Below are 24,991 nucleotides of genomic sequence, written 5' to 3'. Positions count from 1 at the left end.
TCACGGATTCGCTACTTCGCGGGTTTTTTCAAGGGGGCTTATGACCGCTATATCGTGGATATTGAGGGAAAATCTAGGAAAACCGTGAAAGATGTGTAAATTAAAAGTATTCTTTTTATTATTTACACGTATTAGACGAGGCCTGTACTTGACAAAATATATCATTTACAAGTATTTCTTACGTACAGTACATGTATTGTTCATGTCCACATCCGAGTGAAGTTTACTTACGCTAAATCACAGTTTAGGAATTACTCTATTAAAGAAACTGGTAGGATATCACATGTAGCTCCAGTATATAAAAACATTATAGAATGACTGTTTAATACAAGGGCAGCACGGTGGCGCAGCAGGTAGTGTCGCAGTCACACAGCTCCAGGGACCTGGAGGTTGTGGTTTCAATTTCCGTCTGTGAGGAGTGTGTTCTCCCTGTGTCCGCGTGGGTTTCCTCCGGGTGCTCCTGTTTCCTCCCACAGTCCAAAAACACACGCTGGTAAGTGGATTGGCAACTCAAAAGTGTGGGTGAATGTGTGTGTTGCCCTGTGAAGGACTGACGCCCCCTCCAGGGTGTATTCCTGCCTTGCGCCCAATGATTCCACCGCGACCCTGAACTGGATAAGTGGTTACAGATAATGAATGAATGAATGTTTAATGCAAAGGGTGGGTTGTTAACAGTACAGGGAGGGTTTTTAAAGTCCAAATACTCGTTAAATACATTAAAAATATCTTTACTCTACTTTGTGGAAATTCATATTTTGCGCGTGATCTTGGAATGAATCCCCCACGAAAAACGAGGAATCACTGTAGCTGATTTTAGCTGCACATCTTAGAATCTAATACACATGTACGGTAGAGTATATGAGCCATAAGGCATCTTCTGGTACGTCCTGAGCCAAAATTGTGTGAAAAGTTGGATATAGTGAGCAGTTGTTGGCACTTTACCATAAAAACAACTATTTATTGACTTATCCACTTGCAAATGCTGGTAAAATATTTTACATACTCTGCCACCATTCTGTTTCATTCATTATCTGTAACCGCTTATCTAGTTCAGGGTCACGGTAGGTCCAGAGCCTACCTGGAATCATTGGGCACAAGGCAGGTCCTTCACAGGGCATCACACACGTTCACTCACACCTATGGACACTTTTAAGTCACCAATCCACCTACCAACACGTGTTTTTGGACTGTGGGAGGAAACCAGAGCACCCGGAGGAAACCCACGCAGACACAGGGCAAACACACAATCCTCACAGACAGTCACCCGGAGTGGGAATCGAACCCACTGGAGCTGTCTGAGTGCAACACTACCTGCTGCGCCACGCACCGCCCCATTCTGTTTCATTCATTTATTAATATATTAATTAATTTATTTATTCACGCTGGCATGCTGAAATCTCCATGGAAATAAAGAGTGAAAGGTGATTTTGCTTTATTTCTTGTATAAAACAAACTTTCATCATTCTGAATGTTTCAAATGTCATTGTACTGAAAAAATCCCAAAAATAATAATAATAAAAAGGTCAAGTCATGTTTTTCTGTCATGCATTCTGGAGCTAAAAGGAGGGTCATGTATGGGAAAAGTTTGGTACTTTAGAGTCTGACTAAAATAGGATTAAATTCATATTTGCTAGACCCTTTCATGAACAATCTTGTTTAAATAAAAGTATGTCCTGGCAGTTTGGGTTTTGGACACAAACTTTAGGCGCCATCTGCTGTTAACCAAATGCTTTTTGGGGGTTGTGTACCATGCTCAAATTTGACACTGAAGACCTGTTTAATAGAGAACTCATCACCATAGGACCACTGCTGATCAGATGTTTTTCAGAAGATGTACAGCAATGACATGTATATTTTATTAACATGTTAGTGTGTGTTGCAGTGGTAAAAGACAAACAGGAGCTTTCATTTGCCTGCAGGGCCAGATGTGACCTTCAGAAAAGTTATAAAGAATATAGAATATCTGAAGGTTTGAGGACACCAAATATTTCTTACATAGTGAATTTAAGGTCTTTACAGTATACCCATCAAATGGTTGCATAATTACAGCTTGTATAATTTCCTCTTGAAAAGCAATTGCATAGTATTTTATGCTCTGGAGCAGCTGCACATAACTCCTTTGTTTCTTTCAGCAAGATAATGCCATATCACATTGTACATGTCTTACAACAGCTCTGTAGTAAGAGATTCCAGGTGGTAATTTGGCAAAGCCACCATCCAAATGCTGACCAACCGAAATCCTACATCAAGTAAAACTGGGTTAACTTTTCATTATCAAAACTACAGCAAACAGTCTCCTCAGTTCACAAACCTAGTGTGTTTTTAAAAAGCGAGGTTATTCAACACATTAGTAAACATACCCCCATCCCAATCTTTTTTGAAATGTGTTGCTGGCTATCATAAAATTAAAAATGGGCATTTGTTTATTGAAAAATAATCAAATTTGTCAGCTTCAACATTGCCACCTTTGTATTACTCTCTATCAAATCTAGGGATAAAATACATTGGCGTATGTAAATTATTACTCCAGTAAAAGTAGAAGTCCTCAATTTAGATCTCCACCTCAGTAAAAGAACAGAGGTATTTGCCTATAAATGTACTTAAGTATTGAAATAAAAGTACCATGATTTATTATCCTGACTTGCACCTCTCCATAAATATAAATAACTACGTGTCACATCGACGCAGACCGCAATGACTGTGATTGGTCCACAGTCAGACGAACGTGGATTAAGTTGAACGGAGGAAGTCCAAAAATATGAACTCCTCCACACTACAGAGACTGCAGGCAGCAGCATTTTCACTGTCATAGATTTCCTCAGACATTGGTTTTGATGTCACAGAATGAATAAATAGGTTAAACAAAGGAAAAATACGAAGATCTCAGAAAACACAAAAGAAAAAACTTGCAACGAGGAGCGGGAGCACATGGGAAAAATGTGCCTTCCTTCTGCCAAAAGTGCAGTTTCTGCACTGCTGAGTTAAGACTAGCATTGACAGAGGCTTTATTCTCCCTATTACAGCTCAGTGAAACATCACAATAATTTTGAAGTCACAATTTTATGGTGAAAATATTGCATAGAGTTTCTTTAAGCTCTCTGTTTTGTTTTCATAGTTGTAAAACGGTTTGAGCTCTTTCTGCAATTCTGAGCCATCTGTTTCTTAAATAAGTTTTTATTCATTCATTCATTCATTATCTGTAACTGCTTATCCAGTTCAGGGTTGCGGTGGGTCCAGAGCCTCCTTGGGCACAAGGCAGGAATACACACTGGAGGTGGCACCAGTCCGTCACAGGGCAACACACACACTTACACATTCACACCTACGGACACTTTTTTTTTGAGTCACCAGTCCACCTACCAACGTGTGTTTTTGGACTGTGGGAGGAAACCAGAGCACCCAGAGGAAACCCACACGGACACGGGGAGAACACACCAGACTCCTCACAGACAGTCACCCGGAGCGGGAATCAAACCCACAACCTCCAGGCCCCTGGAGCTGTGAGACTGCGACACTACCTGCTGCGCCACCGTGCCGCCCTAAATATGTTTTTATTTATTTATTTATTTATAGTAATTATTTTCAGGTTTTGGGATTTTTTCGGTTTCGACTTTGCTTCATGTATTGTGTTAATCTACAATATAAATTGTTAAACACTGTTAAATAAACCTGCAACTGATTCTTACCCACTCAGTTTGGAGTGATTAATGACATCTACAGATCTGTTATTTCATGATTAATACTTACAGTCTCAAATACGCACACGTATGGAGTAAAAAGTAGGATACTTGACTTTGAAATGTAGTGGAGTTATAGTAAAAAGTTTTCCAAATTGGAAATACTTCAGTAAAGTACAGATACACGACAAAAACTTCTTAAGAACAGTAAATGTCCACCACTGGTTCAGCAGTACTCTTTGTCATGCTTCTAGGCTAAACAGGGGTGTGTAGATGGGAATTGGTTGAGGTTTGTTAGGCTGTCTCCATAGTATTAAACAGTGACCTCCCTTTGCTGATAATGATTCTGTTTGAAGAAACAAGGTCAAACAAACATGAAACAGCCTGTCGTTTTATCATCTCATCAGACCAGAGCTACGAACATGAGTCATAAAAATGCTTCTGATTCCTGGCTACAACATTTTCTACAGCAGCTGGAAAGAAGAATCTCTAATGATGATGGTGCAGCAGGTGGTGTCACAGTCACACAGCTCCAGGGACCTGGAGGTCGTGCGTTCGAGCTCTGCTCCGGGTGACTGTCTGTGAGGAGTTTGGTGTGTTCTCCCTGTGTCGGTGTGGGTTTCCTCCAGGTGCTCCAGTTTCCTCCACACACGTTGGTAGGTGGGTTGATGAATCAAAAGTGTCCATAGGTGAGAGTGTGTGAGTGACTCTGTGAGTGTGTGTCGCCCTGTGAAGGACTGGTGCCCTGAACTAGATAAGCAGTTACAGACAATGAATGAATAAATTAACAATTTAATCATTGGCATATATTTTTTTCCAGATCCAGAAGAACAGTTGTTATAATTTCCAGTAAAAATTAAGATGTGGAATATTTGTTGGCCATGTCAATGAGTTGATATGCCTTTCCAGAAGGACTCTTTAACATGCAACCCCTTATAATATATTCATTGACTGTGTGTATCCGCTAATCCAGTTCAAGGTGGCGGTGGGTCCGGAGCCTATTTGGAATCACTGTGGAAACACTTCCTGGAGGCGGCGCCAGTCCATCACAGTATTACACCTATGGACACTTTTGAGTCGTCAATCCACCTATCAATGTGTGTTTTTGTGCTGTGGGAGGAAACCGGAGCACCCGAAGGAAACCCACGTGGACATGGGGAGAACACACCAAACTCCTCACAGACAGTCACTCAAACACACCACCCCAGGACACTGGAGCTGTTTGACATCAACACTACTTGTTTGTTTGGTTTTTATAACACTAACTATGAGGGGTTAGCACATATTTTGGACACACTCTTTGTACCTGAATGAGGTGTCATGGTTTAGGCATTCGGTTTCTGTTACTTGTAGTTTACAAGGTCCAAGATTACCTCAGAAAATAAAATAAAATAAATAAAAGGTTTTACCTGATCTGCTACATCTGAGGTAAGTGGAAGATTGTGTTTAAGTTGAGCTACTCCTTTAAGACTGTATGTTCTCCTTTCTCTGAGGAGCATAAATTAGCTTTGGCCTCCAGAGGGGCAGAGTCCAACAGAGCTATGCGATAGTGTGTGGCAGAGTAAATAGCAATGAACTCTTACATGTTCCACATGTGCAGCGGTAGAGTCTGGTACCAGTTACTGAAGCTCTGACCTCAATTCACCAGCCCTAATATCAACACTCTGTCTGAGAACTTTGATCCAGCTGGCAGACACAAACCTCTGCCCTTGTGTGTGTGTGTGTGTGTGTTTATAAGGAATATATCACATTGTGGGGACTTGTCTTCCTTAGGGGGACCCCCAGCTGGTCTCCACTGTGTAAGTCTTAAATCACAAATTAGGTTTTAATATTGTGTTATGGTTATAGTTTGGGTTAAGCCAGTAGGACTTATGAAAAAGGTAATGGTGACTCTCCACAAAATGGAATGTGTATTTAATGTCCTCACAATTCACAGATACATCATTCTGTGTGTGTGTGTCTGTGTGTGTGTGTGTGTGTGTGTGTGTGTGTGTGTGTGTGTGTGTGTGTGTGTGTGTGTGTGTGTGCACGTCAGAACCCATGCATCTGTGTCTGTGTTTTATCCTCATTCTCTCCCATTCCAGACATCAAACCGCATTACTAGAAAAAGCCCCCTCACCCCAGAGACATTAATAACTGGCCTTAAAGGCAGACATTTAAACACACACAGGGGTCAGCATACATGGATATATATTTTTCTAATAAATAAAGTGGTTTACTTGAATCTACATGAAGTACGTGAAGAACTTGCTGCTCCCAGAACCTTATTGGAGCTTTTTAGAAAGTAATCTGATTTCCTAAATTCAGATTATTGCAGCTTTATACCAATCAAGCCTAAAGAAGCAGAGGCCAATAAGTTTTTTTGCATGTATGATTATTCTAGACCCAAAAGAGCCTGACCGCTGATGAAGACTTTGAAGTGCTTAAGAATGGCTAGCACAAACTGAGCTTTACACTGTGCACTTACGTTAGTGTACAATGTGCAGAGTGTTTAAACCAACAGCACAGCAGTGAATCCATGTCAGTTCACTCCATGCAGGGGGGCTTTGTGCCACTCTAGTCTGCCAGGTCAACAGTGAACCTGGTGACCTTCAGCTCATATGCAGCAGCTCCAGAGCATCCCATTTCATTTCATACATTCCTGCAGAGATTTTAAAATGCCCTGTGTGTGGGGAACAGATCTAGGTTTTTCTGTAGTAATAGGTTAGTGAAAGTCCCATGGCTTATGTTAAAAAAAATAGGTCAGACCATAGTCTGGCTGAACCCCCTCCCTGGAACTTGCCTGGAACAGCAGAGTTAAAGTCAGAGTTAAAAGCTTTAATCCTTATGTAGAGTCCCTCTGCCAGACACAGCTGGCCTCACGTGCTCTACACACTTGCTTTCATCTAAACTGACTTGTGCTCCGGGCCACACACTTATTTGAGCTCTGCGAAGTGTCACCAGCTTATAGCTAGCTGCACTCAAGTCAAGGTTAAGGCCAGAGAGGGCTGTTGGAAATACTATTAGAAACAGCCTGAAGTAATGAGGAATTCACACACAAATAAGAAATATACAAAGGTCTAAGTGATTTTTTTTTTGCAAGGCCCAAACCATAATGGCCATAATGTTTTGGTCGTAGTGGCAAAAAATGGTCAGTCTTATGGGGTGGGGGTGAGAGTACATAACAAAAGTGGTCTCGAGAAGGAAACTGGTGAACCAGCAACAGGGTCATGGCTGCCCAAGCCAAGTGGAATATTTTAAAAACCTCATCTATTCATAGATTAAACCCATAAAACTCATCTTTGTTTTTTTTTTCTCAACAAAAAATGCCTTAATGCCTTAAATTGTTTCTTCATTTACCTTCATTTAGTATGCATGGATTTATGAATATGCAAATAGCTTCCACCTTTATCACCACTGATCCCTCTATCACTCACCTGCAGCTCTATGGAGGGGTCCTTAAATAAAAAAAATTTTCTCTTGAAAAATGAATAATAATTGATGGGTGGTCTCTGAGTTGTTCTGCAATCTTAAAGGATACTCACCAGAGATTATATATAATCAGCTACAGATGTTGTGTATATGGGGAAATAATCTGAACAGTGATTTCAATGCATTTCCCTGCAATAAGAAAATAACAAACCTGCTGGTCTCAGCGACCCATTGTCGCTGCTCTGATTGGACACTAGATGGCGCCTTAGTTTTAAAATTGAAAACGCGAGCAGCGGTTTGTTTGGGGTGTTATTTCAACGGTTTCCGTGTATTGACTCTTGATCACAAGTGAAAGAAATTCCACCAGGAATGGGTTAATTTGGGATTATTCTAGAAGAACAATGCACAGAAAGCAGTCACATGTCTGGCATACCGTCCTTTTTGTTTTCTTTTTTTTTTCTTTCAAATGAAATGAAGGTTAATTATCACCACTAAACTGCATATTAGTATCAATAAGCTAAAACATTAACATTGTTTCTGTACTCATTGTTCATTTCATCAGCTTCACTTACTGTTTACAATTTCCGGCGGGAAAACACCTGGTACAAATACACTGTTGTTCGCTAAAGGCACAGACGGTGTTTTTTTTTTTTTTTTAACGTAACTTACACTCTCTTCTCATGAATGATCATTAAATATTGTTATGCTTTTATAGACAAACTGTTTTAAATATAATTAAATAAAATTAAATACAGATATTTTGCAAAATTATAGGTGCTATGATGCACCACTGAGGCTCCCAGCACAGTCACAGTGAAAGGTAAATACCAACACAGTGACCGTTTTTCTGAAACTGTAGTTGCAATTGCAGCTCTGTTTTAACAAATTGTAACCCACCTTCCAAACTGTTCCTCTGCATACTTTAGTGGTCCCCTTTCACCCAGTTCCTCAGTGGTCAGCACCCCCACAGGAATACCAAAGAGCAGGAATTATCCATTGGTGTGTTAGCATTTGTTGTGTGAGAATGGGTGGATCAGACGCAGCAATGATGACCAGTTGTGTTCAAATCTTTGCATGAGATTTTATGTAATACAGTTGTTTTATAATTAAACTGACTCATTGCTAAAAGGAGCATCTTCTTCCCTTCTACTTCTCAAGACGTATACATACACATAGCTATTACAGCTGACGCTGCCTGGCACATTTTTACCTCCACCCTGCCATTTGCAGCCCCCACAGAAAACCTCAGACACATCCAGAAAATCAGCTCTGATCTGTGTATCACAGACTTCTGCTGGATGCAGTGTAAAGCTGTTACTAAAGAGCTTTTATTACACAGGCTTGATTAAATAAAAATGGCTAAATGAAGAATGCATTTCTGTTAAATTCATCTTACATTCTCTTACGTGTCTGTCATTCCACATAAGCTCACTCAACTAGAGCCAGAATTCTAACATGGCTTACAAATCATATACACTACATAGCAAAACATTTGTTTAACTGTAAGTTACACCCATTATGTACACAAGTTCACCATGAAACTCTTAAACATTGAATGTAACAGGACACTGCACATGAACTTAAGGTCATCATACCCAGTGCCAAATGAGGGCTGGAAGGCTTTAAACACAGCTTTAGAACATTGTGCGTGTAGACAACTGAAACCAACTCTCCATTAACACCCTTCATTTCAAAGAAACTTCTGGTTACTCACTCACAGTTCCCCAAAAACGAAATACCCTGCATCTAAGCGGTTGATTTTATGCTGATGATCTGAATCACGTTTATTAGTGGATTGACTGGCTCTGTGCTCTGTGAAAAAATACAGGCACATTTTTAACTCAGCAAATATTTTGTTGCTTAATGAGAGTGTTGCTTCACATCAAAGATACTGTGTGTCTTTGTTCAAACTTGTCCCATTAGCCTTGAAATGGAGCTCCATATAGAACATGGAGCCAAATGTTTAATTTTATATTAGCTTCTTTCATGTTAATAAGAACAAAAGGGGGCGTGGAGTGTGAAGGAATGGCACTTTCACCTCTGTCTACATTCATGGCTGAAGTGGTTTCTTTCTCAGGCTCTCAGGTGACTGCTGGCTGCTGTGGGTGTGTGTGTGTGTGTGTGTGTGGGTTTCTGTGTGCTTACTGACCCTAGAGAGAGAGAAAGAAAAACAGTATTTTTAGTTGGATACTTAGTCACAATAACCAATTTATTTAAAGTTAATTACATAATGTAAACGTAAAAATATATATTTATAATGCAATTTAGATGTAAAATATAGTTTAAAAAATTAAATGTGCAGTTATTTGTACAACAAATAACAAAATATGTCTTGCGCATTTAACCCAACTGTGGCAGTGAACACACAACACACACAAGTGCACTAGGGGCTGTGAACACACACCCAGAGCAGCCGGCAGTCATCATGGGCAGCCATAGTTTTACTGAAAATTATATGTATTTTTATTTACTCCATGGACCATAAAGGTGCACTTTGTTGTGCTAAATTTATAGAATGTGCACACACACAAACACAGATATAAACGCATCTCCTGTGGTTTCCAAGCAACTACTGATTGTGGTGCCATCATTCAAGGTCTTTGTGTGGCAGTGACACAGAGAGTAAAGTGAAAAGGGGTGAGAATCAAGGTGCTTTAGATGATGTAAATAAGGAGCGTTCAGGAGGCTTCAGCTCTAAGCATCACTGTCACCATGGCAACATGAAGAGCTTCAGTGATCACAATGCTCAATGATGTAAAAATAATTCAAACTGTTAAGTGTTATGGCTGTCAAACACATTTCTGCCTCTAACAGCTGTACACAGCACTTAATTTGACAGCTGCAAGTAGAGAGACCACTTATATGTGCTAAATATGCTAATTTTGGTCAAATATTCACTTCATGGATAGACCCTGCCTTCTTTTTAAAGCAATTTGGCTTAAGTACCTTTCTCAGGGTCACAAATGCAGTAGCCATTAGATGAGATTTCATCCATGCAATCACAAATAATAACTGGTTTCTGGCCACTTCACAATCAATGGCTTGGCTTATATTTCTACAAACTTCTACGTTTGTTCATTTGGTAATGCTTTATTTAAATATGTCATTTCACTTTGTAGATATGCGTAATTTGTATTTTGTGGCTTCATTTAATATCCATGAACACCAACTGTTTACATTTTTCTTTTGTTTTTAATTTTAAAATTTGTATATAATATCATGGTTGAGAAAATAACCCCAGTCATTGTTTTAGGTGTCTTTTGTGTGTTTCCTTGTTCAATCCAAAGACAAATGGTGATTGCTGGATTGGCTTTGTGAAATTTCTAAATGTGTCAGAGAGAATCAATGTTTCGCCCAATGATTCCAGCTTTGATCCAGCACAACACTGATCAGGATGAAGGAGTTTCAGATCATAACAATTGCAATGTGTTTGTGCATGTGTGATTGTGCATGTGTGTGTGTGTTCACTGCCATGGATGGGTTAAATGTTCAAATTGCAGTGATCAAATTTTGTTGCACTGTTGTACAATGACAGTAAAGCATGAATTTCACAAAAGTGGAATTCTATGAAGTCATTCAGAGTGCTTTGATCAAAAATGTGATGTGTAGAGAAACTCACTGAGCCAGAATTGTTCTCTGTGGTGGTAATAAGAACCTGTTCTCAGTTCTCATATGCATAGTAGCCTACAAAGGCCCGGCTCAGGTTTACAGGTATTAATGCTTTTAATGTCAGCTCTTTAAATATTAATTACAATCATTCACGGTCACTCTAAGGATTTCCTCCTTTTGCATGTCTTGTTTCCTACTGTTCTAAATATAACTCGACCTGTAGGTTTTTATAGGGCAGTAGAAGTGGGCAGGGCCGAAACTCAGGTAAATTTAATTTACCCACCAATCTGTAGTCGTCACTACAGTTCCACCCGTTTTAGGGCAAACCGCGCCCATTCTGCACAGTGATTGGCTAAGTGATGTGAACTCGTAGCCAATCCCAGCGCACTGAGGGCGGGGTGTGTCGCAACACGGGTGGGAAACAGTGGGACTCGAGATTGTTTGTGGAGACTGGTTAGAAAGTGAAGTCAGAGAAGTGAGGGAGAGACGAAAGGACGCGCAGAGTTCACTCACCTGTCGAGTTACAGGTGTAGGAAAGCTTAGGCGAATATTCCTGCTTTCTGAATACAAATTTAAAGACTCAACGTGTGCGAAAGCTGAGATTTTTAAATCATGAATGAGGCAATCATTCCCAACGGTTTGAAGAACTGCGAGGTCGTCGAGAACAGCTACTTCAAAAAGGTGAGAGGCAGAGAAGTTTCTACGGGCTTCTTCATGTCTAATGGGGACTGTGCTAATGTTGTTATCTAGCCATGTTGTTGTTGTAATTGTTTTTCGGTCAGTATTAATGTCACATTATCATTTGAACTTCTGTTTTAGCCCCTACTGGAAGTAGTTTAACGTACCTCGAACTTGTTTATGTGTAATTTTAAAGCTGGCTACACTGTGTAGGCAGCTGAGGTAAATTGTGGCTGGATGTGTTTTCTAATGACAGTTTAACCTCTGTGAGTAGATTATCCTTCGAAAATACATCGGCCTCTTCAAATTTAGTGAGAAAACTGATTTTATCTTTATTTCCATTGCAGTTATTTTAATGTTCACTTTGTGTGTGTGTTTAACATAAGGTTGTGACATACGTAGATTTGCTATATTACTCACTTAAACAGTAGCTAGCCTTCTCAGTGGCTCAATTCTTAGTTAAAACAAATAAATAACCGAAAACAGGACAATTTTCTGTTAAACCTCAGTCCCTATTCTGACAGATTGTAACTAAGATGGATTGTAACAGCAGTGATTTTGCAGTTTCTCAAGTTGTTTTGTAGCTTTTTTGTAGCCTCTATTATAGCAAATGAACTTGTACTTGAAGGTGGTGTAAGGCTTTGCTAACTTTAACATGTCCGTGTGGTGTCTCTGTATTCTAGAAAATGCATTAGGGGAAAAACAGTTAAAGCCATGGCTCAGCATTTTTTACTTTGAAATTGCAGCTTTCTCAATGTTTCTGACATCATAAACCTAAGGAGCCAATCTTGTGAACTTGCAGGGTGGGGCTTCTTAGGTTAGCTCCAATTACCGGAGAGCAGTGGAGGGGTTGGTACAGATAGAGATGGATACACATTGCATATTCATAGTTCATATATTGATTGAAGATACAGAGTTGTATCTAAGCCTTTTGTGGGTATTAGGTGATTTTATTTCTCAGAAATAACAGTTAAATACATAATTCTGATGAACAGAGATAGGTGTTTAACTTGTGACAGGAGAGGGTCTTTAAACATTGTCTCAATGTATACCGATTTTTACTGTTGTAGTACAGGAGAGTATGAGCCTTTTTTGTTTGCCCTTTTATATTTAATTAATTTTCTTTGGTAGCTGTAACTTGGAGACATTATTACAACAATAGTATTTCCATTTGAAGTTGGTTTGGTTCTTCATTACCAGCCTAATAGCAGATTAAATTAACTCGTTAGAAGAAATTTTGACTTTGTTTTTCCTTAAGAGAAAGTGTTTGGTGGAAGACATCTGGAAGACAGGTGTGGGGTACTAGAGAAGACTACAGAGAGAAAGAATGGTGCGAGCCAAGTTTGGGAGGCATCACTGTGTGCCAAGCATTGTTTCAGAGGACCTACTTTCAGTTAATAGCACTCCTTTCTATAGGTCTGTGTCAAGTTTTCTCTCCATTTAGAGTACCTGGATGTCAACACCAACGATAATACTTTCATGTCATCATTGAAATGCTATCGACTGAGCCAACTGTGTCAACATGTTTAAAATGAACTTGCATGCATGGCTTTTTAAATGCATTGTTTGACAAATATAAGAAGCCTTGCCAGGAGAAACGAAACGAGACATATTTGTTCATCTAATGAATCTGGTAATAGACAGAGATGGATGTTACAACAGTCTGAGTGAAATAGTTTGTGTATTTTATTGCTGTAGCTGAGACACAACTTCTTACATGATGAAAATGATTTATTTAAATGACTTAGAGGTGTGTCGAGTGGCTGTGTTGAGCCTGGATAGATAGATAGAGGGAGGGAGGGTGTGTGTGTGTGTTTCTGAGGCAGTGAGAGAGAGAGAGAGAGACCAAGAAGGTTGGACATGCTGAATTATGGCTTATGAATTCCTTGGAGGGATTTATACCCCCTACACATTCCTTCAAAGTCTTTCTTAGACCCCTGTCTTCACGTGAGAGAGAGAGAGAGGGAGAAAGTTAGGTGTTATTGGGATTATATATACTATACAGTGCAAAAGTCAGAGACCACCCAAGATATTCCTGGTACAGCATCTGGAAAAACGCAGGAAATTACAAAGAAATTAAGTAACATAGAAACTAAATGAAATCATATTTCCATGAATTTTTGGAGACATAGTTTAAGTTTTTCCAAGCATCTACAAGGATAGTATTAAGACCACCAAAGTCTTATAAGTTGGTTGCACTGCCTATGTCAAAGGTAAATGCCCTTTAAGTACTATTTATTTGTGGGTGACATTTTAGTTGTCTGTTGGGTCTTATACAATCACTTTGAATTTTGAATATATTTTTGTTGTTAGGAAACTCCTTTAGTTAATTTTTCCATTCAATTCCTTTAGAAAGTGAACTGTATCATTTCTAATCTATTCATTCTGTTCTATTTTATCCAGAAATTAAATTAAACAAATGAGTGCTGGCTGCTGAGTTTTAAACAGAACTGTAGTTAACTGGGTATTTGTATGAACCCCAAAACATAGACATTAAGTGGCAAATAATGTGAATTTTTCACTGGGGTATGGTTGTTTATAAAAAACATTTTGGAAAACTTTTATATAAACTTTTATATAAATGCTGTTTAATAAGATTTTGTCATCTGTGAGTATGTACGTGAGGTTTGAACTGACTGAAGAGTAATTATCTAAAGCGTGTTGGCTGTATGTTGGTTTAGCCAGTGGAACCTGTGCGGTCACATATTTGCGCAGGCGTCCATGTGTTTTTTTAGTCTAATCGCATGTGTGTCCAAACTCTGAAAAGAACCTTTGTCTCTGTGGAGCCTCAGCTCAGCTTATGAAGTGTAACTCCCCAGCTTCATTGTCCGGCACTTCCTGGACCTTTTGAAGTAAATGGTGTCCAGAGTCGTCTTGGATGGTGGGATCGTATGTTGGAACTTCACACCTTCTTTTATGAACTGACCACTCTCATAAACACGTCTGAAAGGAAAGCCTGTTTGGAATGTTTTTAACGTGTGGTCAACCACAGCCTGTGTATGGATAATGTCATTGAACAGAACGTGTGTGGATGAGTGGACAGTCATCTGTGATGTTGTTCTAGTTTAGGAAACAGAAACCTGAATAAGGTCGCAAAAGACTGTAGTCTTATTTCAAATTATTGTTGCACTGTATTGCTTCTTAGGCATGTGCAATTGGTTGGGGGGGGGGGGGTATTTAATAAAGTTAGGCATTTCAGGTTGATGGAGAGTTCCATGCTTTTCGACTTACATTTTTCATTTGTTTACATGTCTGTCTTCTTGCCTTCGTTTATTTTTCTGCCCTTATAAAAATATAGGCTGCTAAATATGTCCATTGGCGCAGTGCCTCAAAAGAGCCACAGTTGTTTTTCTTTATTTTCAGTGGACAGTTCCTTAAAGAACAGCTTTTGTGTATGACACATGTGATTGCGAACCTGCACATAATATAGGTCTACATGTTCTGTTTCATTGTTTTGGTAATGAGTGGGGGGGGGGGTGGTTTCAGTTTAGTGAATGAAGCCACTTTGGGTGATTGTTTTTGACTGGTAGATAATGCGTGTCAAAAATAGGGTTTGGGCCAGTAGACTATGCAGCGTGGGCTGATTGTTTTGGGTTGGTAGGGAAATGGTGAAGTTAGCAGATGTTTTTCGATGAGTGGATAGTGGGGAGTGGTTACATAATTTAGAATTGGAAAGGAATTGGGAGGGGGTGGATGGTTTTGGGTCATTAGGTGCAGAATGGTGGAAATGGTTTTGGGACAGTGGATATTGCAGAATGAGGTGATGGTTTTGGACCAGTAGATGCTATGAATTGAGCAAATAGTTTTGGGACAGTAGATAAAACTGCATGTGTTAAAGAATTGGCCTAGATTATGCTAAGTGAGAGAGATATTAGTAAAAGATTGAGGGCGAAGACACATGGATGGTTCAATCCAGTTGTAAATTTTGTAGATTGAACATGTAGATGGGTTTGGACCTTTGCCCTTAGAACTGTTACTGTGGCTACAGAGACAGAATCGCCGATTCTGCATGTTCCCCTTGTCCTCCTTCCATTGACGTTGCATCCAGCCAAAGGCAGCACACAGCCAAACCACATTCACTAATGTAGCACAGATGCTCAGGCTTCTGCTGAGGCTGGGAAGAGTTGTAGGATGGTAAAATAACCCTAGAATGTGTCACAGTGTTCCAGACAGAGCAGTAAACTGAAATGATGATTAACATGAGAACTAGAGCAGGAGTTGTAGACCATTCTGCTCTTTATTCTCTGGAAATTTCTTTATCATGTATCAAAATCCTACTTTGGCCTTAGAAGGTATTTATAATGGCTTAATCTGTAGCCAAGCACCAATCCATAGCTTTCACTACAGTCTAATATAAACTCAAGGACCGGAGAGAGGTGGTTTGCTCATCTGATATTACAAACACTCTAAAAAGAGTGAGTGGGCTCCTTTTTATAAGATGTTTTAAGGAGCTCTTCGGAAATGAAAGCAAGCAGACATTACTTATTGGTCATACAGGACACCTAAGGGGCCTTCTATTTCCAGAAAAAGAGAGTGAATAAGAGGGAAGGGCATAGCTTTGTTTTGGACCTTGTTATTGGCCTCTCGACACAGTTTTATTGAGCTGATAATTGCTTGCCATAGTGTCCCACTGGCTCAGCCGTCGGAGTTAACGCATGCTTGAGCTCTGTGTCCTAGGCCCTGCATGGGTCAGTGTCCTGGAATATTGTGTCACTATGGAACGCATAGTAGTCTCAGGTTTAGATCTGATCACAAACTGAATGTCATCTTTTGCATATGAAACTGGCTACAACTCAGGGTTTTGTGATCTGCATTCTGAATGCCCTTCACTGCAGAGCCTTGTGAATTCGCTGAGAAGCAGGATGTGTCTTTCTTGTGGCAATAAACATTTGGCACATTTAACAGCTGCAACTACTTTTCCTAAAACCAAATATGGATGTCTAACTAAGGCCTTTGCTCTGTTTCTTTGCACAAATATAAAAGACAAATCTGCTTTACTAATACACAGCACTTGTATCAGATCATTTGGGTTAGACATGCCCTGTTGCCCTTGCTCTATATAGATTTTTTTGGATATTATATGCATGCGGAATGTTTGCGCAGATAAGGGAGAAGGGTGGGTAGGGAGTGCTTTTCTACATGGATACAATCCTGTTTCCAGCAGCAATGATGACTACACTTATCAACTTTTATTTAGGTGTGTCTAGAAGACGTTGTACGTGATGTCATTAAAACTGGAAATGTCTCTCTCTCTGTGTCACGTTCCCTGTTTCTGTCAATATAATATACAGCTCTGTGTGGGACACACCTTAGAGACATAACATACCCACTGAGTCAGACAGTGTTCGAGATGGTAGTGTGTATCTGTATACATAGTTGGATATCTTTTTTTTGTACATTATTTAAATTCTTGAAGCTTGAGTAAGTCTATTAGTGATAGAGGGAAATGTTGATTTGTCATAGCCAGTAAACAGTCATGGGACTAGATGTAGCTTTTAAAATTCTATGAAAAAAGAACAGATTTTAATTGTCCTCCACAAAAAAATAAAAAACAATAGAGCGAGAGTGACAGGTGTATTACAAAAATGGCCTAGCTGATCTATCTGAAGGAATTTCTGGACATGTGATATACATGTGTGTGTTAGCTTTTTCTATAGAAAGATAAGAGTTAATAACTAAATGATTAAGATAAGATTTCCTATTTTGATACTACTTTTAAAAGCTTAAATATTGGCTAGAGAGTTTACATTGCATTGGTTAGATACCGTATCTCTCTAATAAAAACTGACTATGTTGATACAGTACATTGAATTAAATTAAGAATGTCATGTAGAGTTCTTCAGTGTCTACTCTTTATTTATCTATTTCACTCTCTGTTTTCACCCACAGGGCTGTAACCCGCTGGCACAGACAGGCCGCAGTAAACTCCAGAACCAAAGAGCAGGCGTCAACCAGCAGATCATCAAACAGATGAGAATGAGAGCGGGGGCAGAAAATCTTCTGAAGTATGTACACACAAACACATGCCGTCACTCTCCAATCAGAAACATGCATCTTCATTTTTGTCCATTTTTAATTTACTACATTATTAAAATTCAACGCCTGTTTTTCACAATGTGTACAAATTTCAACATCTAATTTAATATTTTTATATTGACTTCCACTGAAATTTAAGTTTTTTTCCTTCTCCTGTAAACTTGCTATTTTGGAGATACATGTTTTTGATTGGACAATGATGATATATGTATTCAAGAATGTGCTCAGAATCTGCTCAGAAGGAAACATATACACAAGTAAATATTTCAAACCAGTTTTTTCAGCAAATGACTATTGATGAGTTTCAGTTGTATATGGTTCTAAAAATTGAGGGGATTTTTTCACTAAATCTGGAAGAATGCACATTTTTGGTTTACTTTGAACAGTTTCAATCCTGTAACACTTGTCAGCAGTGCGTGTGTTATCTGGCTTTAAGTTACGTCTGTCTTAATGTAACCCCTGTGTATTTGTCTGTTGAGTATGTGTGTAGGCTTTCAAACATGTGAAAGACAAGGAGATGAAAACTAATGTAGATTAATGTAATCTTGTGTCTCAATCTGAAGAATGGCATATATGCTATTCCTCAAATCTGGCTTTATGATGTAAATTGATTCCTGCCAGAGTGCCTTTGTTTAGGCGGGTGATGTTTTAGGTAGAGAATTGTGTGTGTGTGTGTATTTCTCTTTATCAAGGCTTTTCTGTGTATGACTAACATGGGCACACCACATGTAGAGAAAAATGTTACATCACTAATGTTTGTGTTCTTTGTCCTCTGGACACACACCTCTACCAAATGTTAGCAAAGCCAAACTGAGCCCTGGCAACAACTCACTGTGCATGTGTCCTCTCAAGTGTTTCTTCTCAAGCCGTGACGGAACACCAAGTAGTATTTTTACATTAAAATTACAGCTTCAAATATATTGACATGCTTCACTGACTTGTAATATGGAGAACAGAGATTCTGTCTGTACTTTAGTAAACACCTCCTTTCTCCCTCTCCACATTGAGTTCAGGACAGTGCTATAAAAATTTATTACACAGAGCCCAGGGCAAAAAAAATGTACCTAATGTTCCTTTAAAGGACACTAGTACAGATCAGGGAAGCATCACAATGATTTTGAAGCTGTAAACTTGTTACGTAGTGTTCTTTTAACTGGTTAGAATCCAGATTTTGAGGCTGCTTAACATAATAAGACTTTTTGTGTTCTGTTTGTTAGCATCTTTTCAAAAGTTATGGTAGGACCCTTCACATGTCTCAGAGGACGCTTATGCTAACATTCACACTCCCAGCTTGGTAGTGTGATTCCAAGAAAATTACCAGGGACAAGACTTACTTTATTTTAAAAAAATGAATGAATTGTCATTTAACTAATGATCTAGAGGTCATAAATAGACACACTGCTTAACCTGCTTTAGCTTCCTCCCGACCTTTCATTTTATTCCTTGCATGGAGTTCATCTTTTCATGTCTTTGTTCCTTATCTTGTCATGACCAGTGAGAGAGAGTTTACAAACCCGGTATTTCATGTATGAATAAAAATAAGTTGTCTTTCCTTGTCAGCATCAGTAAGGTTCAAGGGGAAAAACCCATCCTACCTATTGAAGCAGTTATCATTTGCTCAGATCTCATCTGTTCATAGCAGCAGTTTTCTAAATTTTACCAAACTTGTGTTTTACTGAGGTTAACTCATGGCAAGCAGGTGGAATCATTTATTTCTTTAGTTCAACATTGCATTTAGGGCTTCAAGCTTTTTTTCCTCTGATGCTAGCTGTGCTGTTGATGTATGAATTTTCCAGTTTGTGTCTGAAGTGTGGAACTCGCTCCTTAAAACTGATCTAGAATCCGTGCTTGGCATAATCTTAGGTGAAGTATTAGAGGAAGAAATATCAAGGCTGTTTTCAGGTCAGTGATCAGCGTTCCTGGGGGCCACTGAGTTTCATTAGTGGTCTGGAAGCCCTACAAACCCAGATTACTGCAGCAGGAGATGCCATAAACTTGATCTCCTGTTGTGTGTGTGTGTGTATGTGTGTGAGCCTGTTTCTCTTTCTGCATGCATTTGTTTTCCCATCACAAAGACCACACACTCTTTGGACTTATCAGTTGCTATAGTGATATTTCCTATGTTCACCGTCTCCACAGTGATGGCAGACACACCCGCTGGGTAGGTCTTTATACTGTAGAGTTTGCTCTGCTGCCCTGACGTCAGTGAGGCTGTCAAACTGACATGGCACTGGAGTTCTCTCCTCTTCTCTTCTCTTTTCCTCTCTGTATATTTAGTTAAGTAAGGGAAATTAGATTTAATGAGCATACAGCCTGTTGAATTCCTTCTTTATGAAATATGGTTTGGCCTTCATTGCTGTGGTTTACCACACTGAAACTCAAGGTAGCAGAGACGGGGAGAGAGGGACTTCTGTAATGAAGTTTGTTCCTCACTATTGGTGCGTGTATGCATGTATTTGCGTGTGTTAAATCTTCAAACCAGGCAGCACACTTATCATCAGACCTAATGTCTGTCACTTCATCACTACATTAATGAATCATTTACTGGTGGTAGTTTTGTAGTTAATTTAAATGTGAAGGCTTGTGTTCAGCCACATTTATACAAAGCTGGTCATGTGACTTTTTTCATCTATTTTTTTTCCACATCAGTGTGGGCGTCCAGACATACACACACTTGTTACACAAGACATCATATTTCCTCTTATTCAAATCAGAGAAGACAGGTGTGCTACTGTAGGTGTTGGGGTAGGTAGTGATCCTGGGAGTACCCTACGCTTTTTGAAAGGTTAAATTCAGACGGGAATCCCTGTCAAGTCAATGAGACCCTTGTTTTCTGTACAATAACTGTGACTCACGTCCTTACTGTTCTTGAGTTCTTTGAGTATTTGACGTCCACTGCTAAAATGTTCATTTAAGGCATGTTTGAGCTGGGACGTACAGTCAATTAAAAGGGATAACAGGCAAGAACCTTTTAAGCCATTAGTATTCAGAAAAGGGACACCTAACTTTTATCTACGGCATTCTCCACTAACCAGTATTTGTGGATGTTGGCCTGTTCTCAGGTCAGCAGTGACACTGAATTGTCTAAAGAAAATAAAATTGTATGCCAAGAAAAGAGAAACTCGTGAAACTTGTAAGATGTTTGTTGCTGTGGGAGTGGAACTTCTCAGGAGGCTGAACTCCTTAGGGGCAACTGTGTCAAGTACGTGCTGTTTTAACAGTGCATGAAGGATGAGGTACTCATTCATGTGCACACACACGTTCTTATACACATCAAAGGAAGGATTCACAAATGGTTTATGGTGTGAATTGACGCTTGCGGCGGTGATTCAGTTTAACACTTACCCTTTGACATGGCAGGTCAGAAGGTCTGCAGGTCAAACATTTTACAGGTTGTAGGGCAGGTTTAAGCCCCAGAGGACTTAGATACACACATGCAGAAGAACACACACACACCACACACAGTCAGAACAAGATCTCATTTTGATTTGAATCTAGCTGTTACATAGCCATTGATAGACTTTGATTTCCTGTATAGGAAGAAATTGGGTAGCATCACATGCTATAACTCTGTCACAAAGAGTGAGCACCAATCAACATCTCACAGCAGAACTTCTCTTGGCACATAGCTCTTTTGCATTTTTACATTTATGCATTTGGCAGACGCTTTTATCCAAAGCAACTTACAAAAGAGGATCTAACATTCGAACTACAGCACAAATTATACAAAATACCTTACATTAAGTGCAATATGCCAGGAAGTAATAAGTGCATTAAAGAAAGACATCCAGTGCAAAAGATACTCTCGGAAGAGCTCTGATGTAATTCTCAAGTTCTGCAACATGAGTATAGTTATCTTTCTTGTATTATTAAAAAATTATTTATGAGTTGTCTGTAATATTTTTTTCTACATTATTTACCCCTAGTGGCCGTCAACTAGAGGAGTGTATTTCACATGTAACAAATCCAACATGGACACAGACCTGGTTGAGATGCATTTGTGGATTTCTTGTTTCAAGAGCATGTGAATGTGTGTGCATGCTTGAATAAATTATTTTGATATAAATTCCAGTAATGGCCATAACATGGTATGCATGTTTATTACAAGGTGGCACCCTTTGGCCAAAATTATAGATGTTAACATGGAGACAGCCCAACATTGACACCCTTCTTAGGATTGTGCAGTTTCTTAACCAGTAAAGTTCATAAAATTGTTCAAAAATTTTTACATATGGTTACACAAAGTTTGTAAAGAAATTGAAGTAAAGCAAAAAAAAAAAAAAATAAAAAAAATTAAATGTAGGACACCTACTTCTATCCAGTCATGGATCAAATCAGTGAATTTTGTGTCTGAATGTGCGTGTATGTGTGAGTCTGTCTGTGAATGTTTTGAGGAGTGTGTAGGCTTGAGTAATGAAATAAACATGGTGTGTGTGTGTGTGTAAGCGTGTAAGCTTGCTTCCAACTACAATGTTGTTTTTGAATTTTTGTTTGCAGCACATCTCAATGCATGTATTATGTATTTTTATACACTTAAGTGCACACACCCAAAATGTGATTGACATTTATTTGCCCTTTTGATAAAGGAAACATTCCATTTGTTGTGTTAGGATATCCTGATCAACAAAATGCTGTGCATTAAAAGGTTTTTTTGATGTTTTTTCAAAAAATGAAATTTGATATGGCAACAACACTCAGCCACAAGTATCTCTCTCTCTTTTGTGGTCAATAAGTCAGATGCCAGAAGTATGTCCACATTTTTCATGTGTCCAAACTTAAGTTTCTATTCAGTTAGATGCTAAGGATTGCCACTGCACCTCTTTAAGCTACTAGGAATTTGACCTGCTACTTTTATGCTAGCTGAGTTGTGTTAACATATAGTCACTGTCCAATTGAAAACGTGTATCTGCAAAATAGCAACTTTACACTAGAAGGCAAAAAAAAAAAACCCTTCTTGACTTTCAATGAGTACCTGTAAAAAAAAAAAATTGGAATTTCAATGTCAAGTAATTTTGGAGCATTTCACTTGGTCTGTTCATCATGAGTTATGAATAATGTAGAGAACAAAAAATTGACCAAAATGGAGGTAAATGGTTTTTCATTGGACAGCGACAGTATTTTTCATTTTTTCTTAGAAACAACGTTTTTGCCCCAATACCTCTGCATATACACACAAACAACCAGTGTGTAGTAAATATATGTACTGAATGATTGTACAGTGATTAATAGCTGTCTTAGTCCGTAATGCCATATATTATTCTATAAACTGTTTTACGAGTGTTTTTATCTATTCTATATTCTCCTAGAAAGGCATATCTGTATGTAGTCCTGTGGTCAGTTTTAAGGTTTCTGTATGATGCATTATCTTACATTATACCCCATGTATTTTGCTTGACATAGAAGATAATTTTTCTAGAAATGCAGCTGTTGAGCACACTCAGTGCAGGTAGATATCATGCATCCCAAACATCAGCCTGTGTTACACTGTGCATGTTAGGACACCTTCACGCTGCAGTGTCACAATGCAGCTTTGGGTCTCAGAGAAATCACAGATCTCAGAAACAGTGTCAACAGCCTCCACAACCACAAATAGTACAATAATAGTGTTATGGGCAGATTTTTACAAGATTAATTACGATTTGTAAAAAATGAGAGCATACTCCAACCTCATCTTTTATTGAACATGATGAATTATGTATGTTTATATTTTATAAGATTATATTCTCCAACATCCACTTGAGAGTGAAGGCCCCCTAACACTTTTACTAATAACAGCCTAAAGCAATTAAGAATAACTAATTCCACTGGAAAAAAAAACACGTTCAGATCACTGTCAGCAACCTGGGAACTGGTTGCAGACAAGAGCTTATCTAAAGCAAACAGACCACCATAAGCTAAATCTGAAGGTGGGGGTTGAGGAAGAGTAGCTGATGAATGCCCTTATTGTCTTGTTTACAGAGAAGCGTCAGACGTTCACTGAGACAAAAAAACTGATTCACAAGCATTTTCTTGGAAGCCTGTTTGCTAAAAACTGATGATGAATTTCCAAGTCGACTGTAATATTTGACGTGTGTTACACCTTCGTTGTCAGTCATTTTTCAAAGTCTGTCTCTTAGGTTCAGGTCAGTTTCAGAACCATTTTAGGGTTTGCTATAATCATCAAGTCACTTTCAGACCGTGGTTCAATATTAGGAATGAGGAAGTGACATTTCATTGATTTTTATGTTTGACGGATATTACCAACTGATGTTTAATTATATGTTTTTTGAATGCCAGACAATTTCAGAATATTCATATGATGCTTGGCTATTATACTTAACTAACTCACTGTACTGAAGTAGTGTGTTGTAGCAGAAGCCGTTCTCTCATGTAACCTTTGTGAAATGGAAGGTGAAATGAAACTGCAAAATGGAGCATGATAGCTGAAATCTATTCTCTCATAGCCTATATCTTCAAACTTCCTTTGCAATGTCCTGTGCCATTGTGTTTTAAACTGGGCTGTACTGCCTCACACATTCATTGACTCTCCACATTTAAGATTAGCCACTTGTCCAGTCCAAATTGTAGGTCACTGAGTGAAATTACCACATACATAAACGTGTTCAGGCATCATCACGACAGTATAAAATTTTTACCAAAATACCATGGGTCTCCATCTAATCAGCATGTGAAATCAGTGACACCAGAAACAGCTCAGAATTAGTTTGCTGTGTTTATGTTAGCTGCTGAAATGTACTGCATTCTCAGAATCTTACTTTAAATAGCCATTTGTAAGATCACATCTGCCTTTTTGTTTACAGAGAGAAGGGTAGAAGCGTTTTTTATTACATGGGTTTGGCATGGAAAATAAGAAATGACAGATATAAATTTTCTTCAGTCGGGGTCTGAGGGAAGACTCTGAGCTATATATATGTAACACACCGACAACTCACAGTCCGTTCCCTCAACTTTACTGACCATACAAGAGCACTTTGTAGTCCATCTGTTTCTTTGCAGAGTGTGTGTGTGTGTGTGTGTGACAGGTGTCTGATTGAAATGGCTGAGCTGCACTTTCTTTGAGACAGTTGACATGCACAAGTGTGAGTTTTCCTAAGCAGACAAAATTAGACTGGTACACGAGAGATTGTGTCTTTGTGTGCACACAAGTTTTAAAATGCAAATTTAGAGTCAGGCCAATTTCCTATAATGGTTAAGGAAATCCCGGCCACCAAGAATAATTTGACACAAAATATATTTGACAGTAATTAATTATTTTCATGCTAACCTAAAAAAAAAATGTTTTCCCATTTATCCCATAATGATAATAGATTCATTGCATGTGAATGAATGTGTGTGTGTGTGTTGTCCTCTGAAGGACTGGTACCTCCTCGAGGGTGTATGCCCGCCGCGCCCAATGATTCCAGGTAGTGTCTGGACCCACCGCGAGCCTGAACTGGATAAGCGGTTACAGATAATGAATAAAAGAATGAATCAGGCTAAGAGGCCTCAGACAGTTTCATAGTAGCTTTCATAGATTTGTAATTTTTTTTAGTAGATTAAGGACATCATCATAATCTTTCATAATCCATTTCAGGGTCGCA

The 24,991-nt window shown here is 38.9% G+C and overlaps 1 protein-coding gene across 2 annotated transcripts in view; it reads left to right on the top strand.

Annotated features, from left to right (window-relative positions):
* The first annotated feature begins 11,164 nt into the window (after positions 1-11,164).
* Positions 11,165-24,991, top strand: part of LOC136679307 (rhophilin-2-like) — a 31,168-nt gene continuing 17,341 nt past the window's right edge. For both annotated transcript variants that reach the window (XM_066657757.1, XM_066657756.1), the window contains exons 1-2: positions 11,165-11,378; positions 17,265-17,380. In XM_066657757.1, the coding sequence (XP_066513854.1) occupies positions 11,310-11,378; positions 17,265-17,380 (185 nt within the window). In that variant the 5' untranslated portion in view covers positions 11,165-11,309. The remainder of the gene's footprint in view (positions 11,379-17,264; positions 17,381-24,991) is intronic.

This window comes from Hoplias malabaricus, chromosome Y, assembly GCF_029633855.1.
Source record: "Hoplias malabaricus isolate fHopMal1 chromosome Y, fHopMal1.hap1, whole genome shotgun sequence".
NCBI classification, from domain to species: domain Eukaryota; kingdom Metazoa; phylum Chordata; class Actinopteri; order Characiformes; family Erythrinidae; genus Hoplias; species Hoplias malabaricus.
Note: the sequence above shows the minus strand (reverse complement) of the source record. Positions and strands in the feature narration are given on the sequence as shown.